General features: G+C 42.0%; 2 protein-coding genes across 7 annotated transcripts in view; both read left to right on the top strand.

The window, feature by feature from the left end:
• Positions 1-14,078, top strand: part of ZNF2 (zinc finger protein 2) — a 17,323-nt gene extending 3,245 nt beyond the window's left edge. The window contains exons 4-7 of the mRNA XM_066267726.1: positions 6,526-6,597; positions 8,164-8,290; positions 10,662-10,775; positions 11,291-14,078. Of these exons, the coding sequence (XP_066123823.1) occupies positions 6,544-6,597; positions 8,164-8,290; positions 10,662-10,775; positions 11,291-12,366 (1,371 nt within the window). The 5' untranslated portion in view covers positions 6,526-6,543 and the 3' untranslated portion in view covers positions 12,367-14,078. The remainder of the gene's footprint in view (positions 1-6,525; positions 6,598-8,163; positions 8,291-10,661; positions 10,776-11,290) is intronic.
• Positions 14,079-19,024: 4,946 nt separating this feature from the next.
• ZNF892 (zinc finger protein 892) overlaps positions 19,025-23,229 on the top strand; it is a 31,953-nt gene continuing 27,748 nt past the window's right edge. For 2 of the 6 annotated variants that reach the window (XM_066267725.1, XM_066267719.1), the window contains exons 1-2: positions 19,025-19,132; positions 20,081-20,168. In XM_066267725.1, coding sequence (XP_066123822.1) covers positions 20,136-20,168 — 33 coding nt within the window. In that variant the 5' untranslated portion in view covers positions 19,025-19,132; positions 20,081-20,135. Of the gene's footprint in view, positions 19,323-20,080; positions 20,169-23,229 lie in introns of all 6 variants that reach the window. The other 4 variants (XM_066267720.1, XM_066267722.1, XM_066267721.1 and 1 more) reach the window with 4 other exon arrangements.

The following is a 23,229-nucleotide window of genomic DNA, read 5'->3' as shown; positions in this document are numbered from 1 at the left end:
AGCAAACTGTTCCAGATATTTGACCACGAAGTTATGATATTAAAACATTCTCTCCTCCTGCCCCTTCTTCCCATTATGGATGTGTACTAAACATGGGTGAAACTGACACTAAATCTAAGGTTTAGCCCACTCCAGTCCCTCCCTCTTTCCCAGAAACTGCCTTAGTTTGACTGTTTAGCTCCCTACCTTGGGCCTCCACATGAATGATCACAGGGGTGGAAGAGGGGCTTCATGGAAGAGGTCACTTGCTTGGAGGATCAGGACAAGACACATTGGCAAGGTGGATTCTGTGGGTCTGGTCCAGGCACTAACAGGAATAAAACTATTTTGGAACAGTTCTAAAGGTCACATCCAGGACTAGACAGAGGGAGGGACTGGTAGCAGTGAGCCAGTTAGGATTGGTTTGGTAGTGGTAGTCATCCTGAAGCAAGCTGTTAAGGCCCTCAGTTATAATGGTGTCAGTGGTAGGGAAGGATACAAATGACATTGCAAAAGAAGAGTCAAAAGGACTTGGTGACTAACTAGACTTGGGAAGAAAGAGCAAGGTTAGAGTTGAATTTAGGGCACCTGAGAGAATGCTAGAACATCTGATAGAATACAAAACCAGGGAGAGGAGTTAAGGTGGGGAGTTGCAGAGGAGAGGATGGTTTTGAGGTGCTAGCAGAATGCCTAATTCAAAATTGCTGTCATTTAGAAATGCAAGGTGAGTTTGGAAGAGGTGTTGGGACTAGACTGGGAACCATCTCTGTAGAGGTGGAAAATGGAGTGCCAGGTGAGAATGGACTTTCTGAGGGATAGCAGGAAGAACACTGTACAAAGACCAAGCCTTGGGCAGCATCCATGTTTCCAGGGAAAGACTAGGAAGAAGAGTCACAGAAGAGATGCAGTGTTAGTGGGAAGAAGAGATTCAGACTAGTGCAGTTTCAGAGCAGCTGCAGCAACTTGAAGAAGCAGAAACTTGTCAAAAACAGCCAAAAGCTGCAGAGAAAAATCAGGAGAGAAAAAGGTTATTGGATTAGAGTTCAGAAAGGCATTGTTAATTTTTGGACATGCAGTTTCAGATGTGTGAAGGGTGTTAAGAACAATAGCAATTCAAGAATAGGTAGTGATGATATGGAGTGGCTCAATATATATTAATCATCGAAGAAGTTTGGTCATGAAAGAAAAACCTAAATGAGAACTGTTTTGCTAGAGGCAGGCCATGGGATTCAGTGATTATAGTTTCAGATAGATGAGGAATGTATCTGTTTGAACATACGGGAAGAAGGTACTGCAGAGGTGGGAAATGCTGGAGTGAGAAAAACTGGGTAACGCAAGGAGCTGATTCTGAGCAGGAACAGTAGTGGGAAAGAAAGTGATACAGTTGGGGGACACAACGGTAAAGTCCTGAAGACACATTTCTTTTTTGTTAACCTCACTCCCCTGCTGCCTAGCATAGCACATATTTGTTGAATGGTAGGATGAATGAGCTTGTATTAGGCAGTGGAAATGAAAGGAGCTTTCATATCTTGAACAGGCTATAAGATAAATGCTTTACATTGATTGTCTCACTATGCAACTACTCCATGAAGTAGGCATTAAACAACTGGGGTCAACTGTTTGCATAAGTGATGAGTAACTCCAGGTCTCTGAATTGTTTTTACCTCATGGACCTGCTTCCATGGGAACTCACTCTTGAGAAGCTTGGTATAGTAAAAAATAGTGCTAAATTAAATGGTAGCCATGGAGGTTTGGAATAGCTACAGAACTAGGATGAGAACAGTAAAAGCTTTTGGGCAAGGGCTCATTTGAAGATAAAGAGTAAGAATTGGAAGACTATTTTCTCCAGAAACATTGTGAGATCCAGGAATGGCACTGTGCTAAGTACTCCTTATGAGGATAGTTTAATTTCATTCTCATAAATCAATAAGGTAGGTACTGTATTATAGTTTAGGAAATTTAGGCTTTGTAAAAGGCTGAGGTAGAGTTTGAACCCAGGTCGGTCTAGCAGTTTTTAACCTCTGTGCTATAATGATTTATTTCCATGAAAAGGTAGCATAGTGCAAATGTAAATGCTCAAAAAAATGCTAGTTATTAATATGATATTTAATGTTTCATTATATAGATGTTCTGGATCATAAATTAATCAAATCTGTTTAGAAATTTAGTGTTTACCTGCAACCTGTGTTCACTTATTGATCAGTGTCACCCTATTAAATTTAATTTCTAAATAAGTTTTTGAAAATTTAGGATATTTCAAATTTTTCTATATTATTATAAGGATTAAATGAGATAATATATGAAAAGTGCTGAGAAGGTTTCCACACATAACACTCAATAAAGTTTAGTGTTAATGATGACTAAGAAAAAGCTTTGCATGTACAGTGGTACCTTGAGATACGAGCAGACCAACATACTAATTTTTTTAAGATACAAGCTGCAACTCAACTCGGCTAGTATTTTTGTTCGAGATCCAAGCAAAATTCTGAGACATGAGTCTTGATTCGGGAAGCTGCCGCTAGTTGGCACGTAGGCGCATGGATCCAGTATCGGCAGCACACCAGCATCTCGTTCTTTCTCACGTGTTACCCGCAGAATCAATTCAAATCTCCTGCTCTATACTCGTTCTTGCATCATTTTTGCATCTTTTACTAACTATTTTGAGTGCTGTCATGGGGCTACGAAGAAAGTGAGTGTAAAGGACAGTGGTGAGAAGAAGAAGAGAATGATGTTGATAGAAGTAAAGCAAGATATAATAGAAAAACATGAGTGTGGTATACGAGTGATTGAACTGGAAAGGCTGTACAACCGCAATACATCTATAATTTGTACCATGCTTAAACAAAAGGATGCCATCAAAAGCGCAAATCCAGCGAAAGGAACTACATCCTAGTTAAGGACAAAGATCCATGAAGAAATGGAGAAGCTTCTGCTGGTGTCGGTGAAAGAGAAAGAGCTGGCAGGAGATACAGTGAAGAAGACTAATATGTGAAAAGGCATGTATTATTTACGGCGACTTGAAGAAGAAAGAACCGTTAACCTCAAAAGAGGCAGCAGAAGATATGTTTAAGGCAAGTCACGGCTGGTTTGAAAATTTCAAGAAGAGATCTGGCATCCACTCAGTGGTGAGGCATGGTGAAGCTGCGAGTGCTGACGTTAATAAAGCAGCTGAGGAGTACTTCGCACGTTTTGCTGCACTTATCGCAAAGGAAGGCTACGTCCCCCAACAAGTGTTCAACTGTGATGAAACAGGATTGTTTTGGAAAAAGATGCCCCAGAGGACTTTCATCACCACAGAGGAGAAGAAGCTGCCAGGCCATAAACCCATGAAGGACCATCTGACCCTTGCATTGTGTGCAAATGCTAGTGGTGACTGTAAAGTAAAGCCACTGCTAGTGTATCATTCCGAAAATCCTCGAGCCTTTAAGATTCACAAGATTCTTAAAGAAAAACTGCAGGTTATGTTGCGCACCAATGCTAGGGCATTGGTTACGCGGCAGTTTTTTTAATGAATGGATATATCTCGACTTTGGTCCTGCAGTGAAGAAATATCTTCAAGAAAATAAACTCCCAATGAAAGGATTACTAATCCTTGATAATGCTCCAGCCCACCCACCTGGTCTTGAAGATGACATTCTCGATGAGTTCAAGTATGTGGAAGTCCTCTACATCCCACACAACACAACTTCAGTCTTGCAACCTATGGATCAGCAGGTCATTTCCAACTTTAAAAAGCTTTACACAAAGCACTTGTTCTGCCGCTGCTTTGAGGTGTCTGAGAATACAATTCTAACCCTTCGAGAGTTTTGGAAAGATCACTACGACATCCTGATATGTTTACACATTATTGACTTGGCATGGCAAGAGGTTACAAGAAGAACCTTGAACTCGGCATGGAAAAAGTTATGGCCTGATGTTCTTGCAGACAGGGACTTCGAAGAATTCGAACCAGGGCCTGAGACCGAGGTAGAAGCGTTGGAGGAGATTGTGTCCCTTGGAAAGTCGATGGGTCTGGAGGTAGATGAGGGTGACGTAAACGAGCCTGTCAAGGAACATGAGTTGGAACTGTCAACTGAGGAGTGAAGGAGCTACAGATGATGCAACATACTGCAAGAGATTAGTAGTGAGAGGAGGTAGAGTCGAGGTAGAGTAGGAGGAAGTGATTTCTACAATACTAGTGAAATTAAAGACATGCTGGCAATGTGGGAGAAGCTTTCAAATTTCATTGAAAAAAAACACCCAGAAAAAGTTTTAACTGGTCCTGCTTCACCACTTTTTAATGACACTTGTCTGTCACATTTCTGTAACATTTTAAAAGGCAGGCAAAAGCAAACCTCTTTGAAAGATTTTTACTCAAAAGTCCTGCAAGTGAAAGTTCTGAAAGTGCATCCAAAGAGGCAAAAACAGGTGATGATTAAATGAAAAATACGTGATGTTAAGCTTAGGTTAATTTTAATGTTAAGAAAGTACATTTTTTGGCCCTGGCCGGTTGGCTCAGTGGTAGAGCATTGGCCTGGTGTGCAGGAGTCCCGGGTTTGATTCCTGTCCAGGGTACACAGAAGCGCCCATCTGCTTCTCTACCCCTCCCCCTCTCCTTCCTCTCTATCTCTCTCTTCCCGTCCCGCAGCCAAGGCTCCATTGGAGCAAAGATGGCCTGGGCGCTGAGAATGGCTCTGTGGCCTCTGCCTCAGGCGCTGGAATAGCTCTGGTTGCAACAGAGCGACACCCCAGGTGGGCAGAGCATCGCCCCCTGGTGGGCATGCCAAGTGGATCCCGGTCGGGCACATGCGGGAGTCTGTCTGACTGCTTCCCTGTTTCCAACTTCAGAAAAATACAAAAAAAAAAAAATGCATTTTTTTACAATTAAGTTTTTGTGGTTTCATTTTAAGTAAAGAAAGTGCAGTTTTAGTTTTGTTTAAAGTAAAGAAAATGCAGTTTTAGTTTACATTTAGTGTTAAGAAAGTGCAGTTTTAGTTTACGTGTCTATAGTGCCTGCATCCCTTCCTCCCTCCCTCCTCCGCAATTCACCTTCATTAGCCACACTCGTCTGTCTCCAAGGTAAGAATACAATACTAAATAACACTTTTTTCTTTTATTTCATATATTTTGTTATGCATTGGTAAAGTATACATGTGTTTCTTAATTAAAAACGTCTTTTTTTATAATTTAAGATGGTTTGGGAATGTTTCACAGGGCTAGGATGGATTAAATCTATTTCAGTTATTTTAAATGGGAGAAATTTATTTGATATACGAGTGACCGACTTACGAGCTCGGTTACAGAATGAATTAAACTCGTATCTCAAGGTACCACTGTATTCTTATTTCCTTAGGATAAACTAGGGGAGAATTGCTTGGTCAAAGAGTGTGTCTGTTTCAAGGCCCTTGATACAAATTGCAGTGGTCTTTCTAAAATCTAATAATGACATTCCATTCCATGCTTAAATCCTTCAGTAGTTCCCATGCTATGTATGAAAAGGAACAGTACAAAGCTCTTCTGGATCTACCTGGCTTCTGCCTACTTCTCTAAACTCATCCCCTCCCACAGCTCTGCTCACAGCCTAGACATCTGTCATTCTAAACTACAGTTGTAATCTTTGCCATGTAAAGACCTGCCTCCTTGTTTTTGAAAACTAGTTAAGTCAAGCATTGCTGGGATTTATAAGTGGCCTTGGGAGGAGGAAAAGGTATGGCTCACTGACTGCTTTCCTGCAGTCAGGGGAGTATGTTCACTGATCCTTGTTTTTCATTCATCCATTTATTCAACCAACATGTATTCAGCACCAACTATTGATACCAAGCCTTAAAACTATATAACAGCCTGACCAGGCAGTAGCACAGTGGATAGAGCATCAGACTGGGATGCAGAGGACCCAGGTTCGAAATCCCGAGGTGCTGGCTTGAACACGGGCTCATCTGGTTTGAGCAAGGCTCACCAGCTTGATCCCATGGTCGCTGGCTTGAGCCCAAAGGTTGTTGGCTTGAGCAAGGGGGTCACTCGCTCTGCTGGAGCCCCCTGGTCAAGGCACATATGAGAAAGCAATCAATGAACACAACTAAGGCACCACAATGAAAAATTGATGCTTCTCATCTCTCTCCCTTCCTGTCTGTCTGTCCATATCTGTCTCTCTCTCTGTCTCTCTCTGTCACAAAACAAACAAACAAAACTATATGACACTGTCCTTGTCCTTTAAAAGCTTATAGCCTAGCACACAGTATGTCCGTAAAGTCATGGTGCACTTTTGACTGGTCACAGGAAAGCAACAAAAGACGATAGAAATGTGAAATCTGCACTAAATAAAAGGAAAACTCTCCTAGTTTCATACTTATTCAGTGCAGAAATCATACTGAATCATAAGCAAATATGACTAAGATCATTGGGTCTGTAATCTTCATACAACATCAGGGTGGTTAAATCTTTTGCAGACCAGTATGGCTATATGACTCATTAATATATGGCGATTTCTTGCTTCATGGGTCAGAAAACGACAAACAAGATTGGTTTTTCTCATACTTTCTTTCTTATCCCACACCTTTGCTTCATTAGGACTCCACCCCTTCCTACATGGAGAGCACACAGGAGGGAATGGCTGCTGTGGCTCCGACTGCCAGATGCCAGGTGACGTAGACTTTTCTGGTTTTGAATTACTTTATTAGTCTCCAGAATGTCACTCCTTTTCTTTCTCCATCTTGGAGCTATTTTAATTAGACCCACCAGCTGGATGAAGGATTCCATAGGGAATGCTTCCTCCCCCTGACTTGTGGTGTCCTTCAGTGACCTTTTCTTGCCTTGAACATGTAGCTCACTAGCCTGTCATCAGGCACACAGCCTCTGTGGCCTTTGCTCTGGGTGATTTTTTGCCTAAATGATTGTACAGGTCTGATTGGAAGGTTTGAGGAACAGTGGGCTGGTTTAGTCCTGACTTCTCTTTGTGCATCCATATCTGGTCTGAAAGCAGGCCCCAGATACTCCCGGGAGTGCTGGGTTAGGCTGGGGAATGTGAGCACCTCAGGGAGTTCATAAGAGTCCTAAGGAGAGTTTGGTGGGCAGAGACATGTGCTTGCCCCATTCCCAAGCAAAGGCAAAGGGCCTTAAAACTTCTGTACACAGCTTGGAGACTCCTCTGGGGTTTTAGGATGTGGGGTTAAGATGTAATCTTACAGAATCACAGAGCATTAGAGTAAAATGAGAGGGACCTAAAGATGATCTAATCAACAGTGTTTTAAGAATTTTAAAAAAGAAAAAATGGATGGAAAAGGAATTTGAATAAGGTCATAGATTAAATAATATAAATAATAGGAAAATGTCAATGCTATTTTTCTGATTTTTATACTTATAATGAGATTATACAAAAGAATATCCTTGTTTTTACAAAATATACATTAAATATTAACAAGTAAAGGGACATCATGTTTGCAAGTTACTCTCAAGAAGCTCAGGAAGGCCCCGACTAGGAGCTCAGTTGGTTAGTGTTACCCGAATATGACAAGATTGTGGTTCTGATCCCTGGTCAGGTCACAAACAAGAATCAACCAATGAGCCTGACCTGTGGTGGCGCAGTGGATAAAACGTCAGCCTGGACTGCTGAGGTTGCTGGTTCGAAACCCTGGGCTTGCCTGGTCAAGGCACATATGGGAGTTGATGCTTCCTGCTCCTCTCCACCCCCTTCTCTCTCCCACTCCTCTCTAAACAAAGTGAATAAATAAAATTAAAAGAAAAAGAATCAACCAATGAATACACAGATAAGTGGAACAACAAATCAATATTTCTCTCTCTCTTCTTTCCTCTCTACAGTAAATAAAATAAGTTAAAATTAAAAAAAAAAAAGAAATTCAGGAAGAATGTAGGAGAAGGTGTGCTTACTCAGAGGGACAGGAAGATAAAGCAAATATGGAAAATGTTAACACTGTGGGAAACTGAGGGAAGGGTCTATAGAAATTCTTTGTTCTTTTATTGCAAGTTTTCTGTAAGTCTGAAAAAAGAGCCTTGATACTCAGAGGCTCTGCTGTGACTATAGCAGTGTGAGATTACGCTACTTCCCCAAGTGCATCAAAGCCCTTTTGTCGGAACCATTTTCCTTCCGCTCCCTGCATTACCTCCAGGGCTGTCATCTTTATGACACTTGTGTCTGATCCATGTAAAAAGAAGGGTTTTGAGTAAGGGAAAATGTGACTGTGTTTCCAGGAATCGGTGACCTTCATGGACGTGGCCGTGATTTTCACAGACGAAGAGTGGAACCATCTGATTCCTATTCAGCAGGACCTCTACAAGGAGGTGATGCTGGAGAACTATGAGACCATTGTCTCGCTGGGTAAGGGGAGCTTCCCATTAGTAGCTGGACTCTGTACTGTGTTAATGTGAAGGTTGACGGGCTAATAAATTGATACCTCTTCTCCTATCTGAGTTCTGAACCACTGAGAGACAAGATAGAAGAGTAGAAGGATGTGGATTAGGTGTCCAGCAACAGTGGGCTTCCTAACCCTGAAATCCTGAACCCCAGCATTGGACAGACTTGCTCCCTGAGCCGTAAGCAGGGACCAGCACAGGCTGCCTCACTCAGCAGCCTGGCCCTGCAGCACAGCAGGCCTGGAGGAGCAGAGCAGATGTGTACCTGCTGCAGGGAGCTGGCTCTCCAGAAGGGGTGAACAGAAGAGGCTGAGTTATTTATGCCCAGCTCTTCCCCCAACTCATCAGTCAGGTAATTTACTCAGCTCCCTCCAGAGGACTAGGGACGGGGTAAGGGGCCATCTTGTTAAGGGAAAATTTCTCCTCAGAGAAGCAGAGAAGGAGGGGAAACATGTTTCTTTAAAAGTAAGTGGTGTGGGCCCTGACCGGTTGGCTCACCAGTAGAGCGTCAGCCTGGCATGCGGGAGACCCGGGTTCGATTCCCAGCCAGGGCACATAGGAGAAGCGCCCATTTGCTTCTCCACCCCCCCCCCTCCTCTCTGTCTCTCTCTTCCCCTCCCGCAGCCAAGACTCCATTGGAGCAAGGATGGCCTGGGCGCTGAGGATGGCTCCTTGGCCTCTGCCAAGGAGTGGCATCTGGTCACTAGAGTGGCTCTGGTCGCAGCAGAGCGACGCCCCGGAGGGGCAGAGCATCGCCCCCTGGTGGGCAGAGCGTTGCCCCTGGTGGGCGTGCTGGGTGGATCCCGGTCGGGCGCATGTGGGAGTCTGTCTGTCTCTCCCCGTTTCCAGCTTCAGAAAAATAAAAAAAATAAAAAGAAAGTGGTGTGGGGGAAGGAATAAATATATGGTTCTGCCTCAGAGTAGATCACTAGAAATGCGTTTGATTTTGAATATTTATCTTAAGTGCAGCCTTAGATGCTAGATGCCACAGAAGGCATTCTGCAATTAGAGACCTTCATGACAAAGGGAAAATTAAGAATTTACTGGTGACGTCAGATATTCACAAGAAGTAAAGTTGGGCTCCTAGAGGTAATAAGAACCTCTCTGAGAGAACATGCAGATTCAGAATCAGGCTTACAGTTAGCAGCAGGTAGGAGCAAAAAGAGTCACATTGCAGATTTCATGCAAGGCAGGTAAAAAAAAGCAAGTATAACACCCCCTGTGTTAGCTTAAATAGACCAAATATGGAAAACAGAATTGTGTTCCTGGAGAATTAAGGGAGACTGCTGAGCCTTTGTCATAGGCTTTGGTGGGATGAAATACTAGGGAATATAGATTCATCAGGTCAGAGACAGGAAGCTACAGGGAGGTGATGGATGTGGCTGCTTTGTCAGCAGAGAATCAGCATACAACTGAATAGATGATCCTGGGGCCCAGTAAGAACATGCCTCTTTCCCAAGTTAGGGATCCAATGCAAGGGTATTTTAGACCTCAAGACTGTTTCTAGGAGGGGAATCTATGTAACCAAAAGTGGATAGGTTCACTTCCAGAAATTTGTCTGAGGGAAATAAAATAATAGGATTAGCAGCCCATACTGTACATACATATTCATCATATTGTTCTGAAATGTCTGTCTACCTGACATTAAATAAATTAGATTATGCCATACATTGTAGTGTCAGGTAGCCATTAAAATGGTGAGGTAGGTCTGTGCTAATTGAAATAAATAATTTTTACATATATTGTTTTGTGAAAAAAATCAAGCTTACAAATCAACATTTCATTATCTACTTTTTAAGTATATTGTAGGTATCTTTCAGTATTGAAATAAATAGAAATTAAAAAAATGAATACAAGGTACAAAGGTGATTTTTCTTTTGACTATTATATAGCTGTAATTTTCCTACAATGAACATGACCCACTTATTTAAATAAAATAATACTGAAGGGTAAACAAACAAAAGTGCACTTCCATTACATTGTTACTCAAGATGATTTTTTTTTCATTGTTCCCTGAGCCAAGGACTCTTCCCACCCATCCTACTAGTGCTAAAGCCTAGATAGAGCCTCCCATGAACCTTTTGAGGAAGAAAAAACACATTCATTCATGGGGTTTTTATCAATCTGTTGACCTAGCGCTACTGTTCCTTTTTAGCACCTCAGTGTTGACTTATATCAAGTTGTCCCTGCATCTTCTGCATTACTGTGTATTCTGCATTCTTGGCATGCATGGTCTGCCTTTTGCATTTTCTGAGAGTCCTAGAGGCTGGGATTAAATTTTGGAATGGTTGAGTATTTTCATTAAATACCTGGCTTGTTTCTTTCTACTTGAGCAGGACTTCCAGTTCCTCAACCTGATGTGATTTTCCAGCTGAAGAGAGAGGATACGCCTTACATAGTTGATCTTCATGGATCTGATGAGAGAGGATGGCCAGGGAACATTTCTCTAGGTAACTGTCTATTAGCAGGGTAGCGCAGTTTGGTTTTTTTGTGGTTATTTGGGGTTTGTGGGTGGAAGTATTGGCTATCACCTTTTTCTCAAGTTCAAGTCTTCTGCTTTAGTGCTTTTCTCTATCACCCACCCGCTTTCATTTTTTTTTTAACACCTCAAAGTATTAATACATCTTGATTCCCCTGTTGCTCCTCTCAGGTCTGTCACATTCCCTCTTCACAGTTTGATATTCCTGTTTCTCAACCATCCCCTTCACTTTGCATACTCTTCATTATCCTGGACATGTTCCCCATGGAAATTTTTTTCTCTTCCGAGATGTCCAGTGTCAGTTCAATTTTCTGCCTCCTTTTTTATTCCGAGTCTTGGTCTTTCCCTAAAATGTATGGCTATTTGTGGGAACAAACAATGCAGTGAAGATATTACTTTTCAGGTTTACCATAGTATCTCTTCTTTCTGCTATAATATTTTCTATCCCAGAAAAGAAAATGCACCTGTATTTTCTGTCTATTCCAGAGTGGGAGACTAAGCCTAAGACTCAAGATGCTTCAGAAGGAATATCGAGGGGAAAGCTTGGAAGAAAGGGTCCTCTGTGTCCTAAATTTGAAGTTCATGCACTAGAAGGTGGGTTGGAAACAGAGACTGAAAGCCCTATAGTGGAGACCTGCAAGAAATCCCTTTCCCAGGAGGAAAGCTTGTGGCAAGGGTCAGCTCTTCCCAAGAAAATTCCCACTAAAGGCAGAGACCAGGAATGCAGTGCTTGTGGGAAGACCTTTTTTGACCACTCGTCCCTTATTCGCCATCAGAGGACTCACACAGGGGAGAAGCCCTATGACTGTCACGAGTGTGGGAAAGCCTTTTTCAACCGTTCATCTCTAACTGTACATCAGCGGATTCACACTGGAGAAAAACCCTTTAAATGCCGTGAGTGTGGGAAAGCCTTCAGTCACAGGTGCAGTCTCAGCAGACATTCGATGTCTCACACTGGGGAGAGCCCCTACGAATGCAGTGCATGTGGGAAAGCCTTTTTTGACCGCTCATCCCTAACTGTACATCAGCGAATTCACACTGGAGAGAAGCCATTTAAGTGCAGTGAGTGTGGGAAAGCCTTCTTTGACCGATCATCCCTCACTCGACACCAGAGAATTCATACTGGAGAAAGTCCTTATGAATGTAGTCAGTGTGGGAAAGCTTTCAGCCAGAAAAGCATTCTTACACGACACCAGCTGATCCACACTGGCAGGAAGCCTTATGAATGTAATGAGTGTGGGAAAGCCTTCTATGGGGTCTCATCACTGAATAGACATCAAAAAGCTCATGCTGGAGAGCCTCGCTACCAGTGTGGTGAGTGTGGTAAAGCATTCTTTGACCGTTCATCCCTTACACAACATCAGAAGATTCACACTGGAGACAAGCCCTATGAATGCAGCGAATGTGGGAAAGCCTTTAGCCAGAGAAGCCGGCTTACGCGACATCAGAGGGTTCATACAGGAGAGAAACCCTTTGAATGCAGTGTATGTGGAAAAGTGTTCAGTTCTAAATCATCAGTTATTCAGCATCAACGACGCTATGCCAAACAAGGAATAGACTGAGTTGGGTGAAAGCTTTAGTCAAAAGACCTCCACAAAATCTTAAAATAGGTCTTCCCCATCTTAAATTCATCTATTTATCATTCTACCTATTCTGGCCACTCTCCTTTCCTGCCTCTGCTACCAGTGTTTGAATAAAAACTCGATCTACTTTATTATAGAACTGAAGTGGGATGCTGGAAATGAGGCTGCAACTTTTAAAGTCACCATTTTGCAGAAGTTTTTCAGACAATTGGATAAATGTTAGAAGGTGATCCTCAGACACACATCTTACCTGAAGCTCCCAGTATCACTGCACTTTAAATAACTGGAGGCTGAAACAGGAGGGGAAAGGCAAAATTATATAAGAGCGGGGCTGTTGTTTCCCAAATAGTTCTTTTTATAGCTGTTAGTCTCTCTCGGAGCATTATTGGGCACTGACCGTTTTTATGTGTGTGTCCCTGCTTTTATATCTCTTTAATCCTATTACTACTAATAGCACTTATGGAGTGCTTTTTATGGGGTAAGAACTCAGCTAAGAGTTTTTGTAAGATTTTTGGTCCTCTCAACAACCATATCCAGTAGGTACTCTTACTACCTGCATTTTACAGGTAAGCAAACTGGAGTTTAGAAGGATTAAATAAGTTGCCCAAGGTGACAGTAAAAGGTGAAGCCAGGTCTTGAGTACAGGTCTGCCTTCAAAATCTATTCCCTTTATGATTATGCTATAAAGTTTGTTTTATAATTTATATACATTAATACCTACTTAACTAAATTGTAAGCACTTGGAGGCATGACTTATGTCTTTGTAGCTCTCATAGTGCCTTGCAAATAATAGGTGACCAATAAATATCTGAATTAATGACTTTTCTTCTTACCCAGTTCTATTTAAAACCTTGGATTCACATCCTTCCTCTGAATTCTTACAGTCTAGCCTATAATTTTATCAAAGGGTCTCATTATTGCAGTAATCACTTTCTGATTCCATTGCTTCCTTCTTCATCATTGAAGGGGGATATGCTAAGCTATGATGTCAAAAAAAAAACACCCCAAATAAACAAGAGATTCACTTCTCACATAAAACCTGATGTAAGTTAGTCTACTCCATCCTCATTTGAATATGTTGCCTCCAAAGTCATCATGGAAGAAAAACCTGGAGGATTTTGTGGGACATTTTAAAGGGCCATCACTTTTGTCCATACCTCATAAGCCAGAACCCAGAACCAAGAGGCTAGGAAAGTAAATAAGCACCTCAGTATTTAACACCAACAGCTCTTGTTGGTTACATTTTGCATATTACTGTTAGGCCATGCTTTCCAAATTCCTTACTCAGGACCCAAAATTGCTCCTCAGTTAATGAAAGCGTCCCTGAATGTAAAAGTTTGACTTGACATGATCCCACATTGCTGAACTTTAAGTCTTGACTCTTCAAACTTTTGTTCCCTGGACCCAGTTGGATATTTTTACTTTATCAAAGGTCAGGCATCAGGAAACTCTGACTCTAGACATCTGCTTAAAGTGAAGCCTGAAGAGGACTTTGCCAACCTACTAACATCCCTGTTGATCTTTGTCCACCTTTCTTTGAGTAGGTGAGTAGCAGGAAAGACTTCCTACGTGGAGTTTCGAAGCACCTTGAAAAACACTTCACAGAGTACAGAATCTATTGAAGTGGATAATATCTGATATTATTTAATAACATTAAGTAGAAAATATAAAGGACTATTGATAACCTTTTAGCTGCTGTCTCTGAGAGTTGAATCTTTCATTTACTGCCTTGTTAAATGTAAACAGAGGATCAAATATTTCCCTAAGATATTCTGGCAATGTCAACAAGATAAGACTAGAATTCAGAATTTTAACAGATTTTTGAGTTAACAGATTTTTGTTTACCTCTAAACAAATTCCTGTTTAAATTTAGTATTCTACAGAGGATTTTTTTTTTTGTATTTTTCCGAAGTGAGAAGCAGGGGAAAAGCAGACAGGCCCCCGCATGCGCCCGACCAGGATCCACCTGGCATGCCCACCAGGGAGCAATGCTCTGCCCATCTGGGGCGTTGCTCCACTGCAATCACAGCCATTCTAGCACCTAAGGCAGAGGCCATGGAACCATCCTCAGTGCCCAGGCCATGCCTGCTCAAGTGAAGCCTTGGCTGCGGGAGGGGAATAGACAGAGAGAAAGGAGAGGGGGAAGGGTGGGGAAGCAGATGGGTGCTTCTCCTGTGTGCCCTGGCCAAGAATCGAACCTGGGACTTCCACACGCCCAGCTGACGCTCTACCGCTGAGCCAACTGGCCAGGGCGCTCTACAGAGGATTTTTTTAAAATATGAAATACTGTTCCATCTCTTGCTAAAAGTTCTGAGGAAAGGACCATTTTACCTTGTAACGTGTCTCACAATAGGTCATACAGTAGTGGAGGCCTTAAATTTTGAGATTTTAGCTTCACCTAATGGCCATTAGTAGGATCCAATCTTGGCGTAAGAATTGGTCAAATTGGAAGTATGCCAGCATTAAGGTAAAAGGGCTGATAGAGCATGGTCCTGACACACCAAGGTTATGGGTTCAATCTCCGGTCAGGGCACATATAAAAATCAACCAGTGAGTGCATAAATAAGTGGAACATGTTGATGTTTCTCTTCCTCTCTCTAAAATCAATTTTAAAAAATTTAAAAAAAAGACAAAAGGTGGAAGACTTGGTAGTGTTTGTGGTGCTTTAGCCTAAGACTTTGAAATTAGCTTTGAGGAAATGAAATAATGTCTCTGGTGCTTAAAAAAGCCCTATCTAAATTTAAAAAGAGAACTGAATACTTATCACATAGATTAACAGATGCATTCCACAAATTAGCTCTGCAATGCTAGAGGCCTTTGAAATGAATGTGGTAGGTAGAGAAAATCTGTGCACTGAATTAACAAATACCTGTCTAGGCATGAGAACTTGAGTTCCAAATCAAATGCACTTTCTAGAACTAGAAACTTCAGTAGGAAAATATCAAGCTAATCCTGATTTAGGACTGAAATACCTTCACTATGTGCTATTAGCTCTTAGTCTACTCTGTGAGAAGCTTCATGTTGCTGATTTGGGTTATATTCTCTTTTTCTTTACTTCAGCTCCACAAGACCCTTAGATTCCCTGATCTTTGGCTCTTCTACCCTCTAACTTTATCTCTTGTGGACCAGCCTGTCATCCAACTGTTCTTGTTTCTAGGGTGGTGGTTGCTTCTATCTTTGTTTTAATCCTATTGACTAAGATTCCTTATCCAGGCCCAGCTATTCCATTGATACCCTGGACACATTCCCTTCCTTTTCTTGTCACATATTCACTCATAACTGCTGAAGGCAAAAATATACCAAAAAGTTCAAAGTCCAGCCTGACCTGTGGAGGCACAGTGGATAAAGGATTGACCTGGAATGCTGAGGTCGCCGGTTCGAAACCCCGGGCTTGCCTGGTCAACGCACATATGGGAGTTGATGCTTCCTGCTCCTACCTCCTTCTTTCTCTCTCTCTCTCTCTCTCTCCCCCTCTCCTTTCTCTTTAAAAATTAATAAATAAAATCTAAAAAAAAAAGTTCAAAATCCAGTTGTAACAGCTACTGCCTTGGCAGTTGTGTGTGTGTGTGTGTGGGGGGGGAGGTACAGAGAGAGGGCGGGGGTCCCAGGCTTAAGAAGTCAGCCACAATGAACCAGGAGATGGGGCTATGTCCAATCTCAAAGAATACCACCAAGTCAAAGTTAACTCCAGATACAGCTCATATATGAGGGGTTATCCTTCAGTACAAAGCAGCAGGCATGAGAATGTAACTGAAAACCAGGCCACCATGTCCCATTAGATATGTCCTTCTTGCCCTCGACATCAATCTATGAAACCAAATGCAGACTTCTATCCACATCTACAATGTAGAGACAGATTGGCTTCCTCACACCTGCATCTCTGAGAATTCCTTAGTAATAAAATATACTGCTCACAAAAATTAGAGGATATTTCAAAAGCAAATATGAAGCTATAAAATATCCCCTACTTTTTGTGAGCAGTATAGTTATTCCACAAAAAGCTGAGTATAGGCACCAAGATGAGAAGGACCAGGTTCTCATGTATAGATGTTTTTTTAAAAAAAACAATTATTTTAAAACTTTTGTGCCATATTGGCACTCCAGTGGATGAAGCATGGAGAAATAACATGGCATTCTCTCATCCTTTTGTATTTTAATTTTTCCCTTGCTTAGAAGGGAAGGAAGATGGTGAAGCATCAACTCCTTTCATTTTATTGTTCCATTTAGTTGTGTGCTCATTACTTTTTGTACGTGCCCTAACTGGGGATTGAACCCATGACCTCTGGTATGGTGGATCAATGCTTTATCCACTGTGCAACCTGGCCAGGGTCTCTCCTTTCATCTGAATAAGCAGGAATCTGGGACTTTAATAGAAAAAAATGGAATGATAGTGAAGCCCATTAGCAGAGGCCACAAAAACCAGTCCCCATGATAAAGATCTGGCCCCTGGTATAGTGCCCAGTTTGTTGAACATGCTAGAGATACCATTTTCCCCATATATAAGATGCTCCCATGTATAAGACACACCTTAAATTGGGGGCCCAAAATTTGGAAATGTATTATATAGTTATTGCACTCAAGTTTTATTCATCATAAGATTCATACCACTCCTCATCACTGTCAAAACTTCCATCCATTAGCTTGTCCTTATCTGCATCTGATGACGAATCACTGTCTTCAACAATGAGCGCAGAAACAAGCGCAAAAAAATGGGAAATATGAGTAAAAAAAAACTACAACCACTGTATAAGACATACTCAGTTTTTAGACCCCAAATTTTTCAAAAAAGGTGAATCTTATACATGGGGAAATATGGTACAGGTACTATGTAAGGATATAGATTTCTTTCCATCATACATATGTATTAAACCTGTGCAAAGTCTGCAGAAGAGGCAAGTGACCAAATACATTGAGATCAGCTGTTCAACACATTGAGCCATTTTGTATCAATAGAACCTCATGATAAAATAATATGCAATAGCTAAAATGTCAATAATGAACAGTAATCAGTGCTTACAATGGCAAAGACTGTTAGTTGCATAACTTATAGTCATTATTATTCTCTTCTTTAGTAATAGGAAATCTGAGACCGTTCTGAGCTGCAGAGTACCCAACTATTTCTCAGCATCTCTTTGCAGTGAGGTATCAGGTCAATGAAATGCTGCTATATCAAGTGTCAGTCCAATGGTATATTGATACATTTGAAATATGCTGAATAGAACTTCCAGAAAGGGACAGCTAAAAAAACTTCCTTTTGCTCTTGTCCTTTTCTTTCTACCTGAAACTGATTATTGATTTGGTAACAAGAGGGGATTTCTGTGATGGGGAAGAGTTAACAAAAGTTAGGTTATTTCCTCATGTTACAGACATGTCAGCTGCTGAGGCTTTTCATATACACCCCTCTTTGAAAATTGCCCATTACTGCTGATGGAGGGGTGGAGGCCTCCCTAAAGTGGTTCTCTGAGGTGGCAGGGCTGTGTTTTCCACATGTCCCTTCTCCTCCAGGCCTAGATGATTAGACCAAAAGCAGCTAACCTAGACATTGGTTAGGAAGTTAAGTGTGGCCATCTGTGTAGCAGAAACCCAATATAATAGGGTCTTATACAAAATACCAGTTTATACCTCTCTCATATTAAAGCCCAGGCTGTGTTCCATCAAACTGTCAAGGGTTCACTTCTTTCTGTCTTGTTTGTTCACTATTCCTAAAGTGCTACCTTGTCCGCATGCTCCATGAATACTTGTCTGTGTTCCTGCCAGCATGTAGGTACTTTTGCTCTTCACTTTAAGAATGACTTTTCCTTTCATCCTCTGGCAAGAGGCAGGGGTGTTGAGAAAGGTATTCTTTAAGTTCGGGAAGCCTGATGACTAGCTAAAAGTGGGAACTATTTTAGAGAAAAGAGAAAGGGACATTGTGGCTTCTACTGAAACACGGACAGTCTGGCTAATTTGATTTTCTTTCTTGGGAATCGAACTGGATGGAAAATTGGTTACTTTATAGTGGGAAGATAAGCAAGAACATGCGTGCACTAGCATGAAAATACACCCACTTCCGGCCGGTGGCTCCTAAAGCTCGTTGGGAGACTGCAGGACTTGCAGGTTCCAATCTCTTTGAGGTCCGCGGGACAAGTGGGACCTGGCTCTTTCTAGGCTGAGATCCTACTTCTCATTATTCCGAGGGGCAGGCTGGAATTAACATCCCGGATTACTTGGGGGTAATCTCTGTCCCCACCAAAACGGGCCTAAAGCCGGGGAGGCACAGGAGAGGAAACGCGGTGCGAGAGCTTCTCAGTGCGAGCACAGCAGCGGAGAAGGGAATCCTGTAGGTGGGGGCGCTGCCCTGCGCAGGGTCCATTTGCAGGGAGTGAAGGTTCCGTGAGAGTTGTGGTTTGGAGAGGGTGAGGGCATCTTTCGGGGCCACAGCCCAGAAACGACCTCGAAGAAGGATTAACATTGACCCTTCGAGTGGCCGGAAGGCACTTCCTGAGCGGCCGAGCTTGCCCTAAAGCCTGCCCTCATTGTTGAGAGTCACAAGAGACTGTACCCTGCCTGCGGAAGGGGGCCTGACGAGAGTGCCGCGAGGGCCTCTGGGAAGCTGCGTCTAGTGATGCGCCACGCCGCGCAGAGGGTCCTGGGAGTTGTAGTTCACCTTTGTGTTCTGGCTTGCACGTCTTGTCCGGGTCGACTCCTATATCTATCTGTCGCCCGTCAGGCTTCCTCACTGTCTGGCGTGAGGTGGAGGCGACTTGTATGCGGTTCTTTCTAAGCCTGGGTGGCTGGAGGGAGGAAGTGTGGCAGAGAGGTCCCCCGGGTGGGCGCCAGTCGGCCTGGTGAGGGTCGCACGCGTCCCTGGGCCTCTGGGGAGTGTCTAGAGGTCCCCTGCGCGGCCCGAGAGGGAGTCGTCATTGAGCCTGAGGACAGAGGTTGGAATTTGGGGGGTATGTGGCGCTGTGCCTGCTGGAGAGATAAAAGGAGAATGACTCCTCTGGCTGGGGTCAGCTCAGGAATGGGAGGCATCTCTTCTCAGAAAGAATCCTTTTTTGGAGAGAGAGCTGCTGCCTGCATTGTCTGCTGACCTGTACGATAATGCATGCCTCCCTTGTCCCCCAAATCAACAGATCTATTTGACTTTTGATAAAGATTTCCTCTTGTCCTCACAGGAACCCTATAAGGTGATAGGAAGGAGACTATTAGACCCATTTGGCAGATGAGGAAAGTGAGAATTTAAGAAGTCACAGGATTTGTTTAGAATCCTGGATATTTCTCCATAAGACCCATCGCTTTTCTGCGAAGGCCAGTTTTTTATCTGAAAAACTAGTGTTCAAAAAGACTTTAGTCTTCCTTCATCTAGTGAGCCTGGAATAGAACAGGGAATTATTAACTAAGGCACAGATTGACACTGATTCTTTGATTATTATTTTGGTTATCACCCAGCAGATGACAGATAGAAATATGTATTTAACTTATGTGTCTAGATTTTCATCGTAGAGTTCTATTGGAGTTTAAAGGCAGATGAGGACAGCAGGAGCCTGAGGCAGCCATAGTCATGCCTTGATCAGGGATGTTGGTCAGGGATGTTGTGGGATTGTCCTTTGGTTCCCTGGGTTGATTCTTAGGTGACAGGTAGATGTGTATGGCAGTTTCTGTGAGTTCATTGCAAGACAGGAGTAATCATGGCTCCTGTCTCCACTTCTAGGGTCACTTTTAAGGACTCAGACCTTCCCCATGCTGGAAACCCAGAATAAAATGGCATGACCACAGTGCTGCTGACCCCTACATCCCAGGTGGGTCTAGATTACTTCTTTTTTTCTTCTGTTCTGAAAGCATGGATATGGTTTTTTCCCTTGTTATGGAATGGCTCAGCCTTGAATTCTAGACCACTGTGTTCTCCCTGATAAACTGAGAAGTGATGAACCTCACGATATGTTCCTCACTTGTGCAAAACTTTCCCCTTGGCATTATTTCTTTGCTATCCACTTAGTGCTTGATGCACAGTACAGTACAGTACAATAGTAGCTCTGCAGTACTGTAATTGGCCTCATGGTGAGAAGTAAACTAATAAAAGATCCTGTCTCATGAAGGAGGAGGTAATATATAGATAAGTAAAATAGTTCAACAGCAAGAAATATACAGATGTATACATATACATATTTCAATGCAGAAATGACTGGTACAGACAAGTCATAATAGGCCATGGAAGAAGTTTTCCATCCTCTAAAGTATTTGGGAAAATAATATTGGGATAAAAGCTGCACTTTGAAAAACAAGAGAGAATAGGGAATTGGAGAATAGAATACAGGAATATTCCAAGAGAGAGAACAGCTTTGGCAAAATAAGTCTCCAAGTGATGAGAGAATTGGGGGCTATGAGGGGTATGTGTGTCACTGTGGAGTGAGTTGGAGTGTGGTGAGGGGACTGGGATATGTGGTAACTATATCACAGGAAAATCCATAGTAGGTCCTATTCCAAAGGCAAATAAGGCTCCATTAAAGTTTTTAGAGGTCCAGCAAGATGAAGCATGCCATGACTGACTGGAGAGAGAAGATTGGTCAAAAGCTTCTGTAGGGCCTGGCCTAGGCACTGAAATAATGGCAGACCCTGTGAATAGGCTGTTAGTAGTTAAGTTTTTGGGGAGTCAGAAGTTATATGCAGATTTTCAACTACACCAGGTGGGTGGTTGGTGCCCCTAACCCCCATGTTGTTCAAGGATCAACTATATTTTGCTTGTGATGATCACTCCTGAAACATTTGGCCTTAAGGGACCATAAACCAAAAGAGAGTAGTGATTTCCTACTTCTAATTTGTATAGAATAACAAATTAAATTATTTGGGGCAGGTGATTTTCAAAGTAGATAGTTCTTTTTTTAAACTTATTTCATTATGTGAATTGTTTTAACAGTTGTTCTTGAACTGGGCTATATTGTAAACATTAGAATACTGATCATAAACAAAGTTAGCCATTATATTCATACATATGTTCAAGGGCTATGGTAACAGTGGTGGTTCAAAAAATGGTAAGACTGGTTCATTTGCTAGCATCCCAGGGATTGGTGTCTCGTTTAAGTTGAAGTTGTGTAGAATTTTTTTTACAGAATTAGAAAAGTTTGTTTTAGCAGCAGTAAGCAGACCCAACTACAGATTCTAAGCAGTGCCCTGCTCCCTTGTCCCACATTTTAATAAACAGTCTAAACTTTGTATCTATCATCTAGATCAGAGTTAGACTAGAGTAAACATTTCTGCATTATTTTCAATGTTTGATACACTTCTTATTTTTTAGATACAGACACACTTTTATTAAATAACTTCACAATTATTATTATTTTTTTTAATAAATTTTTATTAATGGTAATGGGATGACATTAATAAATCAGGGTACATATATTCAAAGAAAACATGTCTAGGTTATTTTGTCATCAAATTATGTTGCAAACCCCTCGCCCAAAGTCAGATTGTCCTCCGTCACCCTCTATCTAGTTCTCTGTGCCCCTCCCCCTCCCCCTAACTCTCTCCCTCCCTCCCTCCCATGTCCTCCCTCCCCCCCCACCCTTGGTAACCACCACACTCTTGTCCATGTCTCTTAGTCTCATTTTTATGCACAACAATTATTTTTAAGGCCAGTTTTGAAAATGTAATCTGTGTGCTTTGATAAATACAGAAACTTGTTATGAAAATAATGCTGAAATCAGTCTCAGTCTCTGAAATACAGACTTTTCCTCATACCATGTCCAAAGTTTAAAAATATAGACTGTTTCATTCCCAGTTTTTAAAAAATTAATTTAACATTCTTTAAATTAATTTTTAGAGAGAGAAAAGAAGGGAGAGAGAACGAGAGAGAGAGAGAAAAATAAACATTGATTTACTGTTCCACTTACTTATGCATTCATTAATTGATTTTTATATGTGCCGTGACTGGGGATAGAACCTACAACCTCGGCATATTGGGACGATGCTCTAACCAACTGAGCTACTGGGTCATTTTCAGTTTTGTTTTGTTTTTTTAATTTATTGTGTTTATATAGATTCTAGTGTCCCCCCGAATGCATCCCCCCTCCTCCATGTTCCCCTCAACATCCCCCTTGTCACCCTTCCCACAACACCCTCCCCTCTTCCCTGCAGGATTTACTTTTCTGCTTTTCTGCTCTCTATAACGCTGTGTATATAATGTCACCAATCTCTTTCCCTTCTCTGATCCCATCCTCTCATCCTCTTTCTCTCTGTACACTTTCCTTCTGGTCCCTTTGATCCCGCCTCTGCCTCTATTCCATTCCTCCGTTCACATTGTTCATTAGATTCCTCAAATGAGAGAGGTTATATGATATTTCTCATTCTCTGCCTAGCTTATTTCACTTAGCATAATAGTCTCTAGGTCCATCCATATGGTCACAAAAGGTAAGATTTCCTTCTTTTTCATGGCCCCCTAGTATTCCATTGTGTATATGTACCACAGCTTTTTAATCCACTCGTCCATTGATGGACACTTAGGCTGTTTCCAGATCTTCGCATTTGTAAACAATGCTGCCATAAACATGGGGGTACATTTCTTATTTTGAATCAGTGATGTGGTGTTCTTGGGATATATACCTAAAAGTGGGATGGCTAGGTCAAAAGGCAGTTCGATTTTTAATTTTTTGAGGAATCTCCATACTGTTTTCCACAGTGGCTGTACCAGTATGCATTCCCACCAGCAGTGCAGGAGGATTCCCTTTTCTCTGCACCCTCTCCAGTACTTTATTATGTGTTGTTTTGTTAATGAGCACCATTCTGACTGGTGTGAGGTGATATCTCATTGTGGTTTTAATTTGCATTTCTCTAATGATTAGTGATGTTGAGCATTTTTTCATATGC

Source organism: Saccopteryx bilineata, chromosome 3 (assembly GCF_036850765.1).
Source record: "Saccopteryx bilineata isolate mSacBil1 chromosome 3, mSacBil1_pri_phased_curated, whole genome shotgun sequence".
In the NCBI taxonomy this organism is placed as follows: Eukaryota; Metazoa; Chordata; class Mammalia; order Chiroptera; family Emballonuridae; genus Saccopteryx; species Saccopteryx bilineata.
The sequence above is the reverse complement of the archived record's forward strand: the minus strand, read 5'-3'. Positions and strand labels throughout refer to the sequence as shown.